Source organism: Maniola hyperantus, chromosome 18 (assembly GCF_902806685.2).
Source record: "Maniola hyperantus chromosome 18, iAphHyp1.2, whole genome shotgun sequence".
Classification (NCBI taxonomy): domain Eukaryota; kingdom Metazoa; phylum Arthropoda; class Insecta; order Lepidoptera; family Nymphalidae; genus Maniola; species Maniola hyperantus.
In genome coordinates, this window is record NC_048553.1 from 2366603 (window position 1) to 2385840 (window position 19238).

General features: G+C 38.1%; 1 protein-coding gene across 1 annotated transcript in view; it reads right to left on the minus strand.

Moving 5' to 3' along the window:
• The window catches only part of Gcn2 (eukaryotic translation initiation factor 2 alpha kinase Gcn2), a 28427-nt gene extending 10396 nt beyond the window's left edge, over nt 1-18031 (minus strand). The window contains exons 1-21 of the mRNA XM_034978247.2: nt 17886-18031; nt 17342-17502; nt 16648-16783; nt 15796-15912; nt 15488-15615; nt 14727-14872; nt 13867-14371; nt 12150-12269; nt 11665-11794; nt 10772-10894; nt 10142-10417; nt 9287-9396; nt 8445-8665; nt 7512-7649; nt 6927-6970; nt 6197-6429; nt 5308-5572; nt 4337-4488; nt 3233-3363; nt 2448-2627; nt 792-1012 (exon numbers count right to left, since the gene is read on the minus strand). Of these exons, the coding sequence (XP_034834138.1) occupies nt 792-1012; nt 2448-2627; nt 3233-3363; nt 4337-4488; nt 5308-5572; nt 6197-6429; nt 6927-6970; nt 7512-7649; nt 8445-8665; nt 9287-9396; nt 10142-10417; nt 10772-10894; nt 11665-11794; nt 12150-12269; nt 13867-14371; nt 14727-14872; nt 15488-15615; nt 15796-15912; nt 16648-16783; nt 17342-17502; nt 17886-17939 (3591 nt within the window). The 5' untranslated portion in view covers nt 17940-18031. The remainder of the gene's footprint in view (nt 1-791; nt 1013-2447; nt 2628-3232; nt 3364-4336; nt 4489-5307; nt 5573-6196; nt 6430-6926; nt 6971-7511; nt 7650-8444; nt 8666-9286; nt 9397-10141; nt 10418-10771; nt 10895-11664; nt 11795-12149; nt 12270-13866; nt 14372-14726; nt 14873-15487; nt 15616-15795; nt 15913-16647; nt 16784-17341; nt 17503-17885) is intronic.
• Between the last annotated feature and the right edge of the window lie 1207 nt (nt 18032-19238).

Sequence of the window (19238 nt, forward strand, 5' to 3'; positions counted from 1 at the left end):
TTCATCACTTTTAGCCGTGTACTGTACCAGGACATCACAACAGCAAAGAAGATACTCACATCACATCCCAAGGCCACGGCGTGACTGCATACAGCCTCCAACTGCCTTATCGCACGTTCTAAAGTCGACCCCCACTTGTTTCTGACCATTGAACCGACTAACTCCCGCACTTGCTTGATAGCTCAACCTTCGTCCCAAAATAAAAAGTACCAGGACATCATAACAGCAAAGAAGATACTCACATCACATCCCAAGGCCACGGCGTGACTGCATACAGCCTCCAACTGCCTTATCGCACGTTCTAAAGTCGACCCCCACTTGTTCCTGACCATTGAACCGACTAACTCCCGCACTTGCTTGATAGCTCAACCTTCGTCCCAAAATAAAAAGTACCAGGACATCATAACAGCAAAGAAGATACTCACATCACATCCCAAGGCCACGGCGTGACTGCATACAGCCTCCAACTGCCTTATCGCACGTTCTAAAGTCGACCCCCACTTGTTTCTGACCATTGAACCGACTAACTCCCGCACTTGCTTGATAGCTCAACCTTCGTCCCAAAATAAAAAGTACCAGGACATCATAACAGCAAAGAAGATACTCACATCACATCCCAAGGCCACGGCGTGACTGCATACAGCCTCCAACTGCCTTATCGCACGTTCTAGAGTCGACCCCCACTTGTTCCTGCCCATTGAACCGACTAACTCCCGCAGTTGCTTGATAGCTCAACCTTCGTCCCAAAATAAAAAGTACCAGGACATCATAACAGCAAAGAAGATACTCACATCACATCCCAAGGCCACGGCGTGACTGCATACAGCCTCCAACTGCCTTATCGCACGTTCTAAAGTCGACCCCCACTTGTCCCTGCCCATTGAACCGACTAACTCCCGCACTTGCTTGATAGATACGTCAGCTTCCATCAAACGCAGCATGTTGGTTATGTCTCGATTCGTAACGCATAGTGTCGTGAGATGAGTTTGTAGTTGTAGACTTGTTATCCGACCTGAAACATTGTTTTGAAAATTTTTCACAAAATATTTGAATTCATGGCTCAAGAATATCAAGGCCTCCATACTGTGGTTTGATACAGCCCCCCCCAATTATGTAAGAAAAACGTATCGTTCGTAATCGTTATCGTAATCGCCAAAAAATTCTGCCCTTTGATTGGCTGTGAAAAAATGTAAACAGCGAATCAACCAATCATAGTGGAGAATTTTTTGACGATTACAATAACGATGAATACGTTTTTCTTACACAATCGGGTGGCAGATTGGAAGTTTTTAAATCTGTATTAAACCAGTATTATCAAGAAAAAGCTTCTCTGGATTTTTGTCGGAATATGTGATATGTCGATCTTGTCTTGAGGCCGTATGTGACCAACAAAATGTACCGGAATTCGTAAAATTGTAAAGAATTTTAATTAGATCGGTATGAAGTTAGAAGTTGACATCGTATAAAACTAGGGATGAGTTTAGGAAAAACACAAAGAATTTAACCTCAAGAGGGTTATAATAGGGTCATAGTCAAGGTTTTCCATGAAAACAAAACCGTAAAATGTTGGCGGGGGATAGGTGAGAATGCTTTGTTTGATTGGTGGACTCAAAAGTCACGTAATTAAGACAATGTGCGGAATGAGGGTACCGAACGGGCGTGGGCCGACATTATGCTAAGTCACTGCCTAAGCTTGGCGATCGGGGGTGTCCGGCTATTAGGCATTTATAGGTGGTCTGTGAGGAAAAATAACATTGTTAACAATCTCGACTACAGTACACGGCCGAAAGTTAATGTACATCGGCCTTTAGAATGACATTTCGTCTTTGTAGGGCGTTGTCTCTGTCACTCATACCTATATGACATTTTGTCGGTCTCAATGACTGGGACAACGCTCTACAAATCTGCTATCTCCTTCTAAATGTTGATGTACATTACTTTCGGCCGCGTACTGTACTTTTTATTATAGAAAGAATATTAGCCATGTTAAAATGACTAATATTCCCCTTTCCTCTTCCCCTTTCCTAAGCGTGAAGCTTGTGCTAGGAGTAGGTACGACAATAGTGCAACGGGCGGGGTTTGAACCGTCGACAGTTTTCGAAGGTTTTCAGTTCACCTTTACCAGTTGAGCTATTGGCACCGATTCTAAGCACGACCTAATTTTAGAGTATTCGCACCCTCTTCTTACTATTGTAATATGAAATGGACAGAAGCAGTTTGACATTTCTAAATTTAATTTTTAGATGGTAAAACCCGTGATTTTAGCACGCACTCGCGAACCTACTGTTTAAATTTGTATTGTGCACTAAAATTTAGAGTCTTTAAATGCGAAAGTCATGTTCCGTTCCTTTTTTAGCATTAGTAAAAAGAAAAGGATGCAGATACTCTAAATTTAGTTTAGAGAGAGACTAAAGAATCGGGGCCATTGAGGCTCTAAACTTACTAACCTAAACTAACATCCACTAGAACAGGGTAAATAACAGCGTGTTTGTCTTGGGGGACTCCACAGGATAGGAGCAGTATTTTCAGCAGATCCGTATGATTCAGCTGTATCGTCACTTTGAGGGAACTCTCCATGGCCGCTCGGCTCGCTACCACCAGCAGCTCAGCGTCGGGCCAGAGGGTTTCTACAACAATTAAGATCTAATATTTATTATTATAGGTTATAACATTATGATGGACATTAAAATGGTAATGGCGTTGATTGGGATGAAGATTTTTTTTCATTTTATTCATTTATTTGTAATCAAAAGCGTTACAGATAATATAATTTTACATAATATCAGACTTAAAATAAGGCCAAATAGGATTACAATTTTGTTAAACAGATTACTTAATAAAAAAAAATCAAAAAAAAAAAAAAAACCGACTTCAATAACCACAAACACTAAAAAGTAAAAAATAATTTAATTTATTACGCAATATATTATATATACAAGAGTTATTGTAGTTCTATAGTAATATTTTTTGGAGCCGGTGCCAATTAGCCGCACGAACCGTCTATCTACTCTTCATATTGTTTTGTGACTCCACATTGGCACCGACTATGACGATGACGACGATAAGTTGCAAGTGGCTTATTAATGCTATCCTTTTCAGCAATGATCACAGCGAAAAGGACAGTTGTTTACAGCACTATTGGTGCCAACGATGATGAAAAATACCACAATATTGATGAAGATACAGAAACAGTTGGAAGATAATGAAATTGAAGGTAGTAAAAGTAAAGTACCTGTCTTAGGAGTCACGATATCGAACGCACACTCGATCATTTCCCGAGGATGGAAGCCTTTTAACGTTTCTCTGTACACACGATCGACTAAATAGCGGCGCATATATTTCGTTCCCGAATATGCGATGTGTCTAGAACAATTTTCAATAATAATTCAGTAAAATGTTATAACCAATCAAAAATGCTTGATCGGTAAACGTGGACACTATGGCTGAGAACTATAGAGTGCACTTTGACTTTGCTCAGACTTAAGATTGAGTTAAAAGACAAATTTATGTGAGAGTTGTAGATTAGTAGTTAAAACGAGATAGATTTAATATTTACAAGAAATTGTAAGGAAGACGCGCGAACAAGTACTAATCGAGAGAGTTATATATAGCGTATACGGCTTCGCCCGTGGCTAGTTACCACCATACCGGCAAAGGGATGCCGCCAAGCGATTTAGCGTTCCGGTACGATGCCGTCTAGAACCCAAAGGGGTATGGGTTTAATAAATACTTACCCCTTCCAGGTTAGCCCGCATCCATCTTAAATTGCAACATCACTTACCATCAGGTGAGATTGCAGTCAAGGGCTAACTTGTATCTGTATTTTTAAAAGCGGGTGCCGAGCGGCATGAAATGTATGGCATCGAGCCCGCTGCCCGCCCCGCTGCCATCTGGGCCGCAGGCTCAAAATTAGCTTATTTTTCAATTATTAGTTACAAACTGAGCAATAATTTTGACAGATTCAAAATGTCAAATTGAGATTAAGAATAATTATTTGAAAATTCAAAATTCAGCTCTAAACAAAGCTAATAAATCTATATATATATAAGGAGAAGGTGACTGACTGACTGACTGACTGATCTATCAACGCACAGCTCAAACTACTGGACGGATCGGGCTGAAATTTGGCATGCAGATAGCTATTATGACGTAGGCATCCACTAAGAAAGGATTGTTGAAAATTCAACTCCTAAGGGGGTTAAATAGGGATTTGAAATTTTGTAGTCCATGCGGACGAAGTCGCGAGCATAAGCTAGTCACTATTAAAACTTAAAAGCCAGGCAAAATAAGAAAAAAAAAAACTAGTAAAATAAAATCACAAACCAATACTTCATACCTCGCAAATGGTAACCTTAGGTCATGGGGTAGATGGCACACTGAACCAGTTGAGGTCATAATTCTGACCGCATTGGGGTATTGATCCCATCGTTTGGTGCGCGGAATCATTAGTGGTGGGGTGAACTCTGTCGCTCCGTGGCTTTCGAATATCTCGAACAAGAATAAAAAATATAGATAAAAAAACCAGCCAAGATTTTTTCGATATTTTGCAAGATAAATTAAAAACAATGATGCATAAAAATAAATAAAAATGTACCAAAAAATTTACAAAAATTTTAGTAGATCGATAAGACTAGTAATGCATTAACATTTTTCATCGTCACAAAAACGCTACCCGCTATCTTTTCAGTAGGGCGATTGTCTAAAACCTGCATCAATCATTATTACAATCTCAATTGTTCTAATTGGCTGAATTTGTGCGATTCTTGTTCCAACAATGCATTGTAGCCAATAGTGAGCGAGCATTAACCAATCAGAGATGATTACGATCGTGACATTGTAGCTGTCAAACAACCGCGGTAGGGTCACGGGTTCATGAGCTGTCATGACGTCACACGGATTGGTAAGCAACTGTGTTTTCGTGAAATACATTACAACTTCAAACCGTGCGACGTCACAATCGGAATTCATCATGGCGTCATCAGCTTCGTGTATTTAGAATATTTTGTAGAACATATAAAAAAATGAAATCTTAAAAATTAATTATATCATTTCATAAACTGAAATTAGCATTAGTATCTTGTTTATACATTTTTAGATTTTTTCGCGCTTGGTGTAAAATACCATATTGTCAACATTTCAAATGTTCGATAATCTTCTAAAATAGGTTAAAAACTACCAGGGCAACGTAACAGCATAGAAAGTATTTACATTTCAACTCCATAAAACTGTACGATATCCCAATAGAAACTTCAGATACAAGATAAAAAGTACCAGGAGATAATGACAGAGAAGATAACTGTTACTAACCTTAATAACCACATCCTTTAAAGCAGCGAGGACGTCCATAGGTTTGGTTTTCATACCGCTATGGTACAAAAAGTCCTCAGCAGGGGAAGGCTTCTGCTCTAGACATGCTGTGACGAGACGCTGGTAATTTCTGGACCCTCGCTCACTGAGGGTATGAGATAGGACCCCAGAAAACGTGCCTTCGGGAACTGCTCGAGGCACATGTTTTGACGCCAAAAGTTCTGCGCTTGTTGGGCGTAAACTTGGGTCGTGGTCTAATAGCCATCTGTAAATGTAATAGTTAGAACTCCTATCAGATTCAAACGTCTTTTTAGTAAAAACAGAAAGTCAAAACGTTTTGAGGTCTTCCTTTTAGTTTAAAACAATGAAGAAACTTGTTTAGTAAAAAAACGGGTACTGTGGTGTAGTTTGGTAATAACTATAAGCTGTGATAGCCAAGTGGTTAGGACGTCCGCCTTCTAATCGAAAGTCGGGGGTTCGATCCCGGGCACGCACCTCTACCTTTTCGGAGTTATGTGCGTTTTAAGTAATTAAATATCGCTTGCTTTAACGGTAAAGGAAAATATCGTGAAGAAACCCGCATGCCTGAGAGTTCTCTATAATGTTCTCAAAGGTGTGTGAAGTCTACCAATCCGCACATTGTGGTAGATTAAGCCCAAAACCCTTCTTACTCCGAGAGGAGACTCGTGCTCTGTAGTAAGCCGGCGATGGGTTGATCATGATGGTGATGATTTAGTTTAGAGATTTTGTATATACATATAACAGCGTTTTCCACTGCCTGACTAAAGTACAGATTTCCTTTTCCAATTGGATAGATTTTTTTGGAGAATTCAAAGGAAAGTTGTGGGTTTTACAATTTTGCCAAACCCTTCAAAGTAACTTAACATACCTTATAACATGTATTTGTTTGGAATTCTCTTCCCTCTGAAAATCCTTTGGTATACCAATCTCCTTTTTCCTCAAATTAGTGAGTACGGAAATTCTTTCGGTGCCAGTGTCAAATGGAGAGTGAAACATCTCGAATAAAATTATGCCTAAAGAGTAGATGTCGACTTTTTGGTTGTATATCCCTTTAATGGCAGACTGTTGAAGCTCAGGCGCTACGTATAGGGTCGTGCCAACCTGCAATTTTTTTTATTTTTTAGTTTTCTTGTTTTTGTCTTGTTTGTTTCATGTTTTGTGTGCAATAAAGTTTTTCTACCTATATATTTTTGATTTAGGCATACGGTGCACATTATTCTGACACAATTTATTCTAGCGTTCTATTTGGCGTTTATTCATTCTATGATGTGTCACATAATCTCTATATACTATAGAAATGAATCGCTGAATGTGTTGCTGATCGCAAATCTCGAGAACGGCTGAACCGATTGCGCTAATTTTTTTTAATAATATTCCTTGAAGTACGAGGATCGTTCTTACGGAGAGAAAAAATTAAAAAATTGTCTGGATAATAATAGATTGTTAGGCGGTGCGAAGTTCGCCGGGGCAACTAGTTTATAGTAACGTTTACAAAGTACGACGTTGATTCTTTCTTGCCCAGTAACAACTTTAGTACTAAACCAATAATAATGGCAAAATTTTAAAAAAGAAAAATAATAAAACAAAGTTTAGTTTACCTTTCCGGTTAAAAGACCGTCGCCGTCTTCCTGTGATTGAATATCTAAAAAATTTAAAAAAAAAAATCTTAAAAAGAATTTTCAATTATTAAAAATCATGTTTATTTTTTCTGAAAACATGTGAAAAAGATAACAATAGATCGGGCTCGGTCGCAATGATTCAGTGGTATCAAGGGCCTGTATAGCCCCAAAGAAGAAGAAGAACATTAGAGGCAGATCAGAGAAACAGTAGAAGTTCAGGTGATATCATGTCACACTTTTTGGACCGGTTCTAGTGATGTCATTAAAAAAATTCAAAATTTGAATGACTGCATGAGTTGACTGCAATGCATGCTGATTGACACATGTTTAACCATTTTGAGTCCAACTATATAAAAAGAAAAGGTGTTGACTGATCTATCAACGTACAGCTCAAATTACTGGACGGATCTGGCTGAAATTTGGCATGTAGATAGCTATTATGACGTAGGCATCCGCAAAGAAAGGATTTTTGAAAATTCAACCTCTAAGCGGGTGAAATAGGGGTTTGAAATTTGTTTAGTCCACACAGTCGCGAGCATAAGCTAGTTTCAAATAATTTCTTACCTTCGACTTGAAGACCACTGAATACTTTAGTGGCGAGACCGAAGTCACCAATCTTGACGTGGTCGTTTGAATCCAAGAATATGTTGACCGGCTTCAAATCTCTGTGAATCATACCCTGTTGATGCACGTGGGCTAAGCCTATAAGAAAACACTGTTTTAAACTTATAGATTTTCCTAGCTATTAAGAAATGGCTTGGAAAAGACTATTTTACCAAACAAATTTTTGAATGTTAACATTCTGATATTTTAGAGGGGTGTCCGATTTGTGGTCACCTTTTTAAGGTTACGTATCTTAAGTTGCTTTAACGGTAAAGAAAAACATCGTAAGGAAATCAATAATTCTGAGTCTCAAAGGTTCACACCTTTGAGACTTTATGGAAATCCACGCAAGCCCGGCGTGGTGGATTATGTCCTCAACCCTTTTCATTCTGATTTCTGAGAGATGGCTTTAGATAATAATGATATTAGAAATGACCTTAAATACTAGGGCTTTAACCTGTGCTATATATATATTTAATTCATTATATGTATACGCTTGACCACAATCACACCTGATGGGAAGTGATGATGTGGCCTAAGATGGGACGCATTTACCCAGAAGATGCCTATTCACTCTCGTTTTAAAGATACCCGGGTTGTAATTGGTAGGAAACACATATCGCGGAAGAGTATTCCAAACCTTAGCCATACGTATGGGGAATGATGACGCAAAACGTTTCGTGCGTGTAGATGGAATGTCGACGACATAAGGATGGAAACTCGCCCGACGTCTTGCGGTTCGGTGGTACAATGGTGAAGGGGGGACAAGATCGAAAAGCTCCTGAGCACACTGTCCGATATATCCTATAAAACACTGATAAGCCGGCGACCTTGCGGCGGTGATCGAGACTTAGGAGCATCATTGATCGCACAGCATTGCTAACTCACACTCACCTTCCAAGATCTCCCTAAAAAGCCTCCAAGCCCTAACATTTTCCTGATACAACCCATTATCGATAGCTTGCCTCAAAGTATTCTTCTCACAAAACTCCATCTGTATGTAGAGAACTTGTTTCGACATTGGCGACTGTATCGTGGTCTCTTCAGATGGCAAGGTTTCAGATTGTTTCGAGTTTACTTCGAATTCTATTTCACTGCTTGACTCTTCTTCTTGCCTAAAATTTAATTAAGACAAAAATATATAAAACATTTCTCATAAGGTGATTTTAAAACGAATACTGATTTATTGACTTTAAAAGAAATTATTTATTGACTTTCAAAGAAATTATTTATTGACTTTAAAAGAAATTATTTATTGACTTTAAAAGAAATTTTCTCGAAATCAATATGTGGCTTGGTACTTGGTAACAGAACTCTAAGTTTGATCCTGAATAGACGATATTATGTCAAATATATGTCATGGAATAAATATGGTGAAATCAAAGAAAAATAGGGGACAGGTCGCGACAGGTCGAGATGGCTATTGGGATATGAGGCGGGGGACGCCCCGCACACCCGCACTTCAGCCGTTTTCTTCCACACCGGGTTAGCGCGGGGGCTGTGCGGGTGTGCGGGGCGTTCCCTCCCCGATTCCCGTCTCTTGTCGACCTGTCGCATACAAAAGTCCAATTATACAGATGAGTATCCTGAAGTTAGCTATTCATTATTAGGGATTACATCGTTGACCAAGATTATTCAGAGTTAAAACTAAATTTTTTAATTCATTCTTTTCATGTTTAGGAGGTGCGATGAACATTTTTCTTTTTTGGAAATTTAAATATGCCTTCTACACTCACTTCATAATATTGAACCAAGGCTCATCGTCATCGTCAGAATCCTCTTCAGTCTCGGATGATTCGTCCCTCACTTGCACCGGCCCGCCCGACATCGACCACGTGAGATTCAACTGAAATATGATTGATTTACAGTACGTGGCCGAAACTACCGACCTTTAGGAGATATCAGATTTGTAGAGCGTTGTCCCTGTCGTACAGACCGACAAAACGTCATATAGGTATGAGTGACAGAGACAACGCTCTACAAAGTCGAAATGTCATTCTAAAGGCCGATGTACATTACTTTCTGCCGCGTACTGTAGCATGCCTAACATTCTTTAAAAAAAACCGGCCAAGTGCGAGTTAGGCTCGCGCAATGAGGGTTCCGTACTACAGTCGTATTTTTTCGACATTTTGCACGATAATTCAAAAATTGATACATAAAAATAAATAAAAATCTGTTTTAGAATGCACAAGTGAAGACCTTTCATATGATGCCCTATTTGAATAGTTATCTTACTTAGAAAATTGAAAATACTAATTATTAGTTCATGACCACAATTTAATTTTCGTGTGTGATCTAACCCTAAATCCACGGTTTTCAGATTTTTCACCAAATGTCAGCTATAAGATCTACTTACCTGCCAAATTTCATGATTCTAGGTCAACGGGAAGTACCCTGTAGGTTTCTTGACAGACAGACAGACAGACAACAAAGTGATCCTATAAGGGTTCCGTTTTTTCCTTTTGAGGTACGGAACCCTAAAAATACAAAAAAAATATTAACAACGCTGCTTTCTTGGTCTTTCCTTCCTTCCTCCGTGATCGTCTCAATCTCACTACGTTTTTATACTTTAGACACGACAAAAAACTGACCTTAACATCTTGTCCAAGCTTCGCAACGACCTCAAGTAAGCTGTCCCCTTTATTCTTTACAGGAGCATTTACAACGCTGCTTTCTTGGACCTCTCCTCCTTCCTCAGTCTCCGTGATTGTCTCAATCCAAGCATTGTAGTACCTCACTACGTTCTCATGGTTTAAACGCGACAACAGTTTGACCTCTCGAGTGATTTTTTTATTTAGTTCCACACTTTTAGGGTTCAGTTTGATGTGCTTGATCGCGTAGAAACCGCCGTCGAGTTTGTTCTTCACCTAAAATATTCAGTCTACGCGATAATTTTGATTTAGTTTCAAATAGGATTTTAAGGTTTTTCAATATTTTATCAATCAATATCAATGGATTATGAATTTGCCTTATAGTTGGCAATTATTACAACAGTATAGCAATCAAACAGTGCATTTAAATACACTGTCATTAAAACGCACTATTTGATCAATGCATCAGTCATCCTGGATGAAACATTTCAAAACACGGCCCCACAATCTTGTGTACTAACTCATTCACTCGAAAGAAACATGTTTTTTCCAAGTTTAATTTTGAACTGTACGATAGCTAAACTATGTTACCATTGTGATAAATTATTACAAACAATCCATAGGGGTTACCTTTAATACATCACCAAAAGCACCTTTTCCAATCCAATTCAGAACTTCAAATTCGATATTAAGACGTGAATGGCCGTTAACTAACGCGCTGAAATCACGTAACTTCTTTGAACCATCTTCATCCTAAAAATATAAACTCAAAGTGAAAGAAAATACAACATCAACCCATCCTTTTTCGCCAAGAACATTATGACAAGGAAGGCCTAATTTTTACGCCCAAAAATATCTGTCTGCTATACCAGTAACTGAGTAATTGATTAATTCATTTTTAGGTCATTTCGAAAATGGATTTCATTATTTTCAGGATCAACCAATTTTTCTAACCATACTTGCAAACTAATATTATAAATGCGAATGTGTGTTTGTCTGTCTGTCTGTCTGACTGCTAGCCTTTCACGGTCCATCCGTTCAACCAATTTTGACGAAATTTGATACAGCAATAGCTTTCATCCCGCGAAAGGACATAATGCTACTTTTTATCGCGGAAAATCAAAGAGTTCCCACGGTAAACTATAAGTTTTACATCAGGTCTACCATTAATAGATAGTTAAGTTACTAGTAAGTCATCGTCGTTGTCGTCAACCGATAGACGTCCAATACTAGATATGGGTCTCTTGTAGAGAATTCCATACGCTGTGGTCTTGTACCCTCCAGGATCGAGCGGTTTCTTGCGAGTCGTTTGACGTCTGTCCACCAAGCTGGTAGCTCAGATTCTCTCAGCAGGATGCTCGAAGTTTCTCTACGTGATCAAATAAGGAGATCAGTAGAAAAATCAGAGCAACACACAGCTCAATGGGTTGCGAAGCTGAAGTGGCAATGGACGGGGCAAATTGTTTGTAGGACTGGTAGTCCTCGGGACGCATTGGCAAAAGCACTGATTTTGAATCTTTTACCTCAGATTCAGTGTCAGGATCTACTTTTTCTTTACCATTAGGCAATTTGGTTGGAGATGCGTCTAATAAAAATCCGTGTTCCACTAACTGGTCTGCCGACCATTGGTAATGTTCGTCTTCTGTTAAACACCTAAAAGAAAGGTTATTTTGAGAAATTAGAAGTTTTTAATCTACATTTGTATAATAGTGAAAAATATATATGAAAAACTCTTAATCAAATAGGTCCAAGAGACCTTAGCTGTGCTGCATTCATAGAAGATAAAATCTATTAGTTAAAATGAATTACAGTACGCGGCAGAGAGTAATGTACATCGGCCTTTAGAATGACATTTCGGCTATGTAGAGCGTTATCTCTGTCACTCATACCTATATGACGTTTTGTCGGTCTCAACGACAGAGACAATGCTCTACAATCTCCTTCTAAATATCGATGTACATTACTTTCTTCCACGTACTTGTACCTTTGGGGTAGAACTGGGACGTACCTTGAAAAGAAGTCTTTAGCCGAGCCGGGCAATTCTGGTGGTATTTCATACCCCGATTCTTCTGTCAGAATCGAGAGCAAAAGCTGGGCAGCAGCGTAGATGTCATGCGCTTTCGTCTGTCTAGGTACAGAAAAGTTATTAATTTCAGGTTGGGCTAGAAGTAATCCATTCTTTATATTTTTATGTATTCCACACAGAAAAGGTACTCCTATATAAAGGCTATATTTGTTCTTAAATGCATATTTAAGAACAAATATACAACCGTGACTATGGTTTTCGTGGGGTTTATATGCATTTTTATTGCACTTATCGATCGGTTTTTTGATCGAGTATAATAGGAACTGTAGTAATAAAATGATATAACTTTTTGTATAGTAGTTGTATAGTGGTAGTTTATGGGGCTAGAATTTATTATTAAAGCGAATAATTAAAAAAATCATGATTTTTATTGAATGACGTCACGACAAATTTTTCAGTTCTTTAACATATAAAATATGTAGGCTCGCCGCCATTTAATTGTAAACACTTTGCTCATTGAACATCGCGTCATCGTCCCCACCGTCATTGTGAGATTATAAAATGAGATGCGCAGTGTGTCACGAGACTTTATTCGTGTGGCTCTTGCCGATGGCACTTCTCAGTAGACACTATGTGTGTCGTACTGTAAGTTATTATAATTGTTGTTGTGACCTAATGTGGTTTAAGACGTAAGGTTACAGTACTAGGTTGTGAAAGGTGCTGTGAAAGTGTGTGTGACAGTGTAGTGTGTGTTCACTAGCTGTGTATCGGTAAGTCCTTCTTGTATCGTTCCAATTTGTATTAGACTAACGTGATTGTTGTAGTTGAGGTTAATTGAACTAAGTGTGGTGTGCTAGGTTAGCTGGTTGGTCTGGGGCCGGTATGGGGATGGTTGGAGCCGGTCGCTAGGTAGGGACTTAGCTAGTGTTAGTTAGCGATGTCTAGTCTCATAAGAGACGTTGTTATCATGACTTATTATTGACGGTAGGTTAATAGTTGAGGGTTGCTGTAGTTATCTTCGAGTGTGTTCTGTGATATCTCTCGTAGTGTGCAAGAATGATGTTAGTATGCCCACGAAGGCTCGGTTAATCTAAAGGTTGTAATCCTGACGTATCTGTATCTTTTAGTGGTTTAGTCTTCAATTTCGATAATAATAACATACTTCTGGTGGTGACGAGCCTATAAATATATTATGATAAAAATAGAGTAATTCCTGCGGAAAAATATTTTTTATGTTAAAAAATTTATAAAGATTCGTCGTTTACGCCATGTGACGTCATTAGTCGCTTTCCATACAGGCGTGACGTTAGTAATTAACAATTTTAAAAATTAATGAAAATCTTTTTTTTTTCTTAAATTATTCTCTTTATTAATGAATTCTAGCCCCATAAACTACCGCTATACAAAAAATCACGTCATTTTATTACTATAGTCCAAGACCCTATTAGAGCGTGGATTTGACCTGCAGCTCGTTCCAGCAACGCACAGGACTGCAAATACTATTTTATACATGGCATAATCTTGTACCTATATCAAATATTTGAAAAGAGCAACCGCCGAGTTTCTTGCTAGTTCTTCTCGGTAGGAAAGGCATTCCGAACCAGTGGTAGATGCATCCGACTATTCGAAAGTACTTATGAAAGTTTATTTGAATAAAAAATATTTTTATTTTATTTATTTATTTATTGATGAAACTTACCGGTCACAATAGTTTTCTTCCTCCATCACCTCAGCCAATCTGACATCCAGGGCCGCACCAACCAATTTGACAGTGCCACTATCTTCCAAAAACACTGTCTCACTCCTAACATCCCTATGCAGCACATTGACACTATGCAATTCCTTCAACGCACTAAAAACACCCAGCCCTACATGCCGAACTAATTTCAACCTTTCTAACTTGTCCCCAAAGTTCGATTTCTCTTGTAAATACTTTAGGGATGTCCCTAATACAAAGTCTCGGAAAATGTACACATTTTGTCGACCCGTCCGTTTTGATTCTGTATACGTTTCCATGGCAACGTACGGCACTAGGGATGTGTGATTCAATCGACACATGGATTTTAGGTCTTGTTGGAAAGCGGTTAGTTGTCGATTTCGAGTTTGATAGTCTGTGGCGATAGGGAGGTACCACTTTTTGGCGATAATTCTTTCTCCGTCGTCGTCTATCGCTAGGAATGTTGTGGAGCCGTTTGATGAGTGACCTGGAAGGTACAAAAAGGTCAACAGCTGGTCAATATGGTCTGGGTTTCGTATACTAGCCATATGACACGGTTCACTTTTGCCACTCAATTTTGTATCGTCATAGTCTACCGATAGACATCATTTAAGAGTCTCAATAGCTCAACCGGTAAAGGAGTGGACTGAAAACCGAAAGGCCGACGACGGTTCAAACCCCGCCCGTTGCACTATTGTCGTACCTACTCCTAGCACAAGCCTGACGCTTAGTTGGAGAGGAAAGCGGAGTATTAGTCATTTAACATGGCTAATATTCTTTTATAAAAAAAAAACTGCTGGGCATAGGTCTCTTCTAGGGACTTCTACACGCCACGAACTTACCTATGCAGTTCCCAATATAAACTTTTTTGTTATTCTTCTGTGTATATCGCAACACCTTTGCCCCTTTAATGTTGCACGTACAAGGGACTGCGCCAGAGCTCTTTTTAGAGATCTTTTTCGCTGCCAACATTCTGTCGTCGGCATAACTAAGGACAATAAAACATTTGTTAGTAGTTGGATTGCTAACTTGAACTTTTGTTAAGGCTCAAAGCACACCAGCAGAATAAAGTGTAAATATTTATTTACTTAAGCATAACAGCGACAGCGCGCCACATGTTCTTAGTCTCCTCCTTATCTACTAATCACTACTAATCAGTACCCTTATTATAAATGCGAAAGTGTGTTTGTTTGTTGGTTTATTGGTTTGCCCTTCACTTGCCAATCACGTCGCAACGGTGCAACGAATCAACGTGATTTTTTACATAGGTACAATTAAAGACCTGGAGAGTGACATAGGCTATTTTTAGACTGAAAATCAAAGAGTTCCCACAGCGTTTTGAAACCCCTAAATCAACGTAGCCGAAGTCGCAGGCATCAGCTATTTAATGATATGTGAAAGTATCTAGAGCTGAGTTTAAGTTGTTATTAAAAAAGTCACCTCCACTCCACTCTGTCTATATGCGTTGGCCCTTAGTGTCTTTGCTCATGACAACCATGATGCTATGAATGAAATTAAAATTGATGGTTATAGACTACCAGGGGGACTGCATTTTATCGTAAGTTTTTTTTTGTCTAGTTAAAGTAAAGTAAAGCAAACTTACTATAAAAGTTTGGGCGCATCACCCTCACCGTTCCTATGTTCACTATTTAAGTCTGAACTGCATGAACTATCTACACTACCTCGCATCGCTTTTTGACAACGTTGAATCTCGTCTTTCATTTTTTGGAGCTAAAACAAAATGTTTACATACATTAATCATATTTTTTTTTACAAAAATGATAAAATCCGACTTCAATACCTAACCACTTGTTCTGGAAAACCAGCGATTTCCATATGATTTAAAAAAAAAACGTAAATCCACGCGGATGAAGTCACAAGCATTATTAAGTTTTAAATATATATACATACCTCCTCATTTTCCTTAACTTGGATGTCATGTTGTTTTAATTTTTCCATTTCATCTTTCTCTTTAACCATTTCTTCATAAAAAGATAGTATTGGTTTATTGTGGCTATCTAAAAATTGCTGAAAGAATAACAGTTTTCAGGTCCTTTTCTCCTTTTGAGGTACATAACCCTAAAAAGGAACCCTTATAGGATTACTTCGTCGTCTGTCTGTCTGTCCGTCTATTCATCGTGTCTGTCAAGAAAACCTATAGAGTACTTCCTGTTGACCTATAATCATGAAATTTGGTAGGTGGGTAGGTCTTATAGCACATGAAAAGGAATAAATCCGAAAACCGTTAATTTGTGATTACAAACAAAAACAAACAAAAATTAAAATGAACAAATAATTAGTATTTTTAACTTTCAAATATGACGTTCAATATAACTAAAAATACCAAGTGGCCATATGAAATATTTTTATGCATAATAGTTTTGCAAAATGTAAAAAAAATACGACTGTAATACTGAACCCTCGATGCGCGAGTCTGCCTTTGCACTTGGCCGGTTTTTTGGTAAAGAGACTTCAACCTCAAGAGTATGCAAGGTTGTAACAAGGTTGTATGTAACAAGGTTTTGCATGAAAACAAATTCGTAAAATTTTGATGGGGTATAGGGGAGAAAGCTTTGTTGTAATTGGTGGACTCAACAGTCACGTAATCAAGACAATGTGCGGAATCAGGATACCGAATGAACGCGGGCCGACTTTTATGCTAAGCAACTGCCTAAACTTGGTGATTGGGGGTGTCCAGCTATTAGGCATCTATAAGTGGTGGTGGTCTGTGGGTAATTCAACTAATTGTTATTTGTAACTCACCTCTGTATGTTGAGCTAGCTGAAATATCATAACCTCACCACACAACTCGTCAGCTAGTTTTTGCAATTCTTTCAATAGTTTCTGTGTGTTGTCATCTGAGAGTCCAAAGCTTTTGTTTATTTGTATATTTGGTGGTCTGAAAAAGTTATATGAAGAATGTTTAAATTACAAAGTGATCAGGGACCAGACTTGGAGGATGGAGTCAAATTTCGATAAGAATTGAGAAGCGGGCAATAAGAACTGAACCAGTCCACAAAATTAAAGTTTAGAGAATGAGATTCCATATATACACAATGCCTGTATACATACACACAGTGACAACACACAACATACACACACAGTAACAATACACACATGCAACTAAACTAAAATTCCTTTCATAATGCTCTCTGGGGAAAATGATAGCACTAGATTTAGGCCAGTTCATTTAGAGTTTGTATCCCTTCCCTCTTCTGGCATCAGTTTTCATCTCCACTTAAAATATGGGTTTCTTCAAGTCAAGATTGAATAGGCATCTTCTAGGCAAGCGCACTCTATCTTAGGCTGCATCATCACTTGCCAGCAGGTCTCATTGCAGCCATGCGCTAGTATATAAAAAAATAAAAAAATTATACAACAAAATTGACCACATTGTTAACATCTTTGTTAACTGGTTTCAGTAGATTATTACCTACTTCAAAATGATATGACTTACTTATCTGGATAGTTATGACAGCACTCAAATTGCAAGGTAGCACCACAATGGATTCCTGCACTAGTATTGGAAGGTTGCAAGGTCAAGAGAACATTCAGAGGGCGCCACTCATTCCACACTGGCTTCCTTCTGTTATCTACCACTGCTTCCTCGTAGATTGACTGGAAAAACATATTGACATATAGTTCAGCTGTTGTACACAAAAAGTAATAAAAACAAATAGATAGGACTGAAATTGTGGCTTTCTTTGTATGTAGGTACTTATTTTGATGGTTAGATACTACTATCTCAAGTAATAGATTGCAATTTGTTTAATAAACTATACAATTCCTTCAAATAAACAATTTTCTAGACGAGTAGCATATCTTCTGTGTTATTGCATATTTTGTCTATAAAACAAATATGTAATCGAAATCAAAGCGTGTGTAACTAATTACAGAGTTTTCTTGCCAATTTATACAGTTTATCAAGGATTAAACTCAAAACAGTTAATAATTTTGGCTCCTTTTCAATGTAAGATGTTGTGAAAACTTAAGTATTTCACCTGTAACGCGACTAGTTCGCTGTCTTGGCGCTCTTGGTTAGTTTCGTCACACATTTTAGAAACACTGAAGTCTCACATAATAAAATAATTAATAATTTAATTCGCTTTTAATTAAATATTTCGATTCCTAGCCCTACTCCTACTGTTTTGTTTTCTTGAGGCGAAGAAAATTTCTTCGTTCAGTAAAGTTAAACGTCATCGTCAACCACAGACCAAAGTACGTCAACTTAAATAGTGTTGCCAGACATGAATTTTTAAAAATCCGTAGAGTAACGGATTATTTGCGGGACTTAGTTATAGGTTTTTGCATTGTAGAGTTTACAGTCATGTTGGTTTGCCTACTGTTGTGCGCATGTACAGGATTTGAGCATGCGCAGTTGCTTAAACTTGAAGCAAATGTCACTTGTCAGAGACTGACAATTGACATTATTATTGGTGACAAATGTTATTGGTTTGTGGTGCGCACATACACACAAAGTGAAGCAAACGAACACAGCTATCATCTCCGGAAAATATTCCGTTGTCGGAGCGAAACGTACGTTGAGTTGTTCTAAAAGACATATTTTTGTGGCGGTAGTTAGTGGTGGTATTTGCTTGTTTTTCCTGTTTCTTTAATAGTGGTAGGGCGGGCGATACATTTTAACCTCTACATGACGTCATAGCGGTAACAGATTTTTGTTTATTTTTATGCATTATAGTTTTTGATTTATCATGCAAAATATCGAAAAATTACGACTGCAGTACGGAACCCTCGGTGCACGAGTCTTTCTCGCATTTGGCCATTTATTATAGGTATTTGTTTGCTATTAACATCCGTAGATGAAGCCAAAAATCCGCAGATCTACGGACAAATCTGTAAGCTTGGCAACACTCAACATTAACTGACAGGAAATGATGGTTGACACTTGACAGTAGACGTCATCATCAAAGATGCGCCAAAGAGTAAAACGTTTAGTAATTTCAACTCAGAAAATAACAATCAAGAATATTTATTAGTATTTATTAATAGCTTATGCCCGCAACTTCATCCGTGTGGACTACACAATTTCAATCCCCTGTTTTACCATTTAAAGATAGATTTTTCAAAATTGTTAATATTTTGTCGTTTTGAGCGATAAAGACGTTAAATTATTTAAATAAAAAATAAAATGTGATCATTCTTATGAAAACGAAAAACATAATACCTAACTATTTTATTTCATGCCGATCAGAGGTATATTTATGTAGGTAACTAGGTAGTAGGTACATCCTATGCACTATGCCGTATGCAGGTCTGTATTGAAGGCTTAATTATGACAAATCAAAGCTCTACATAGAGATAGTAATACTATCATACCTAGTACCTACGTATAA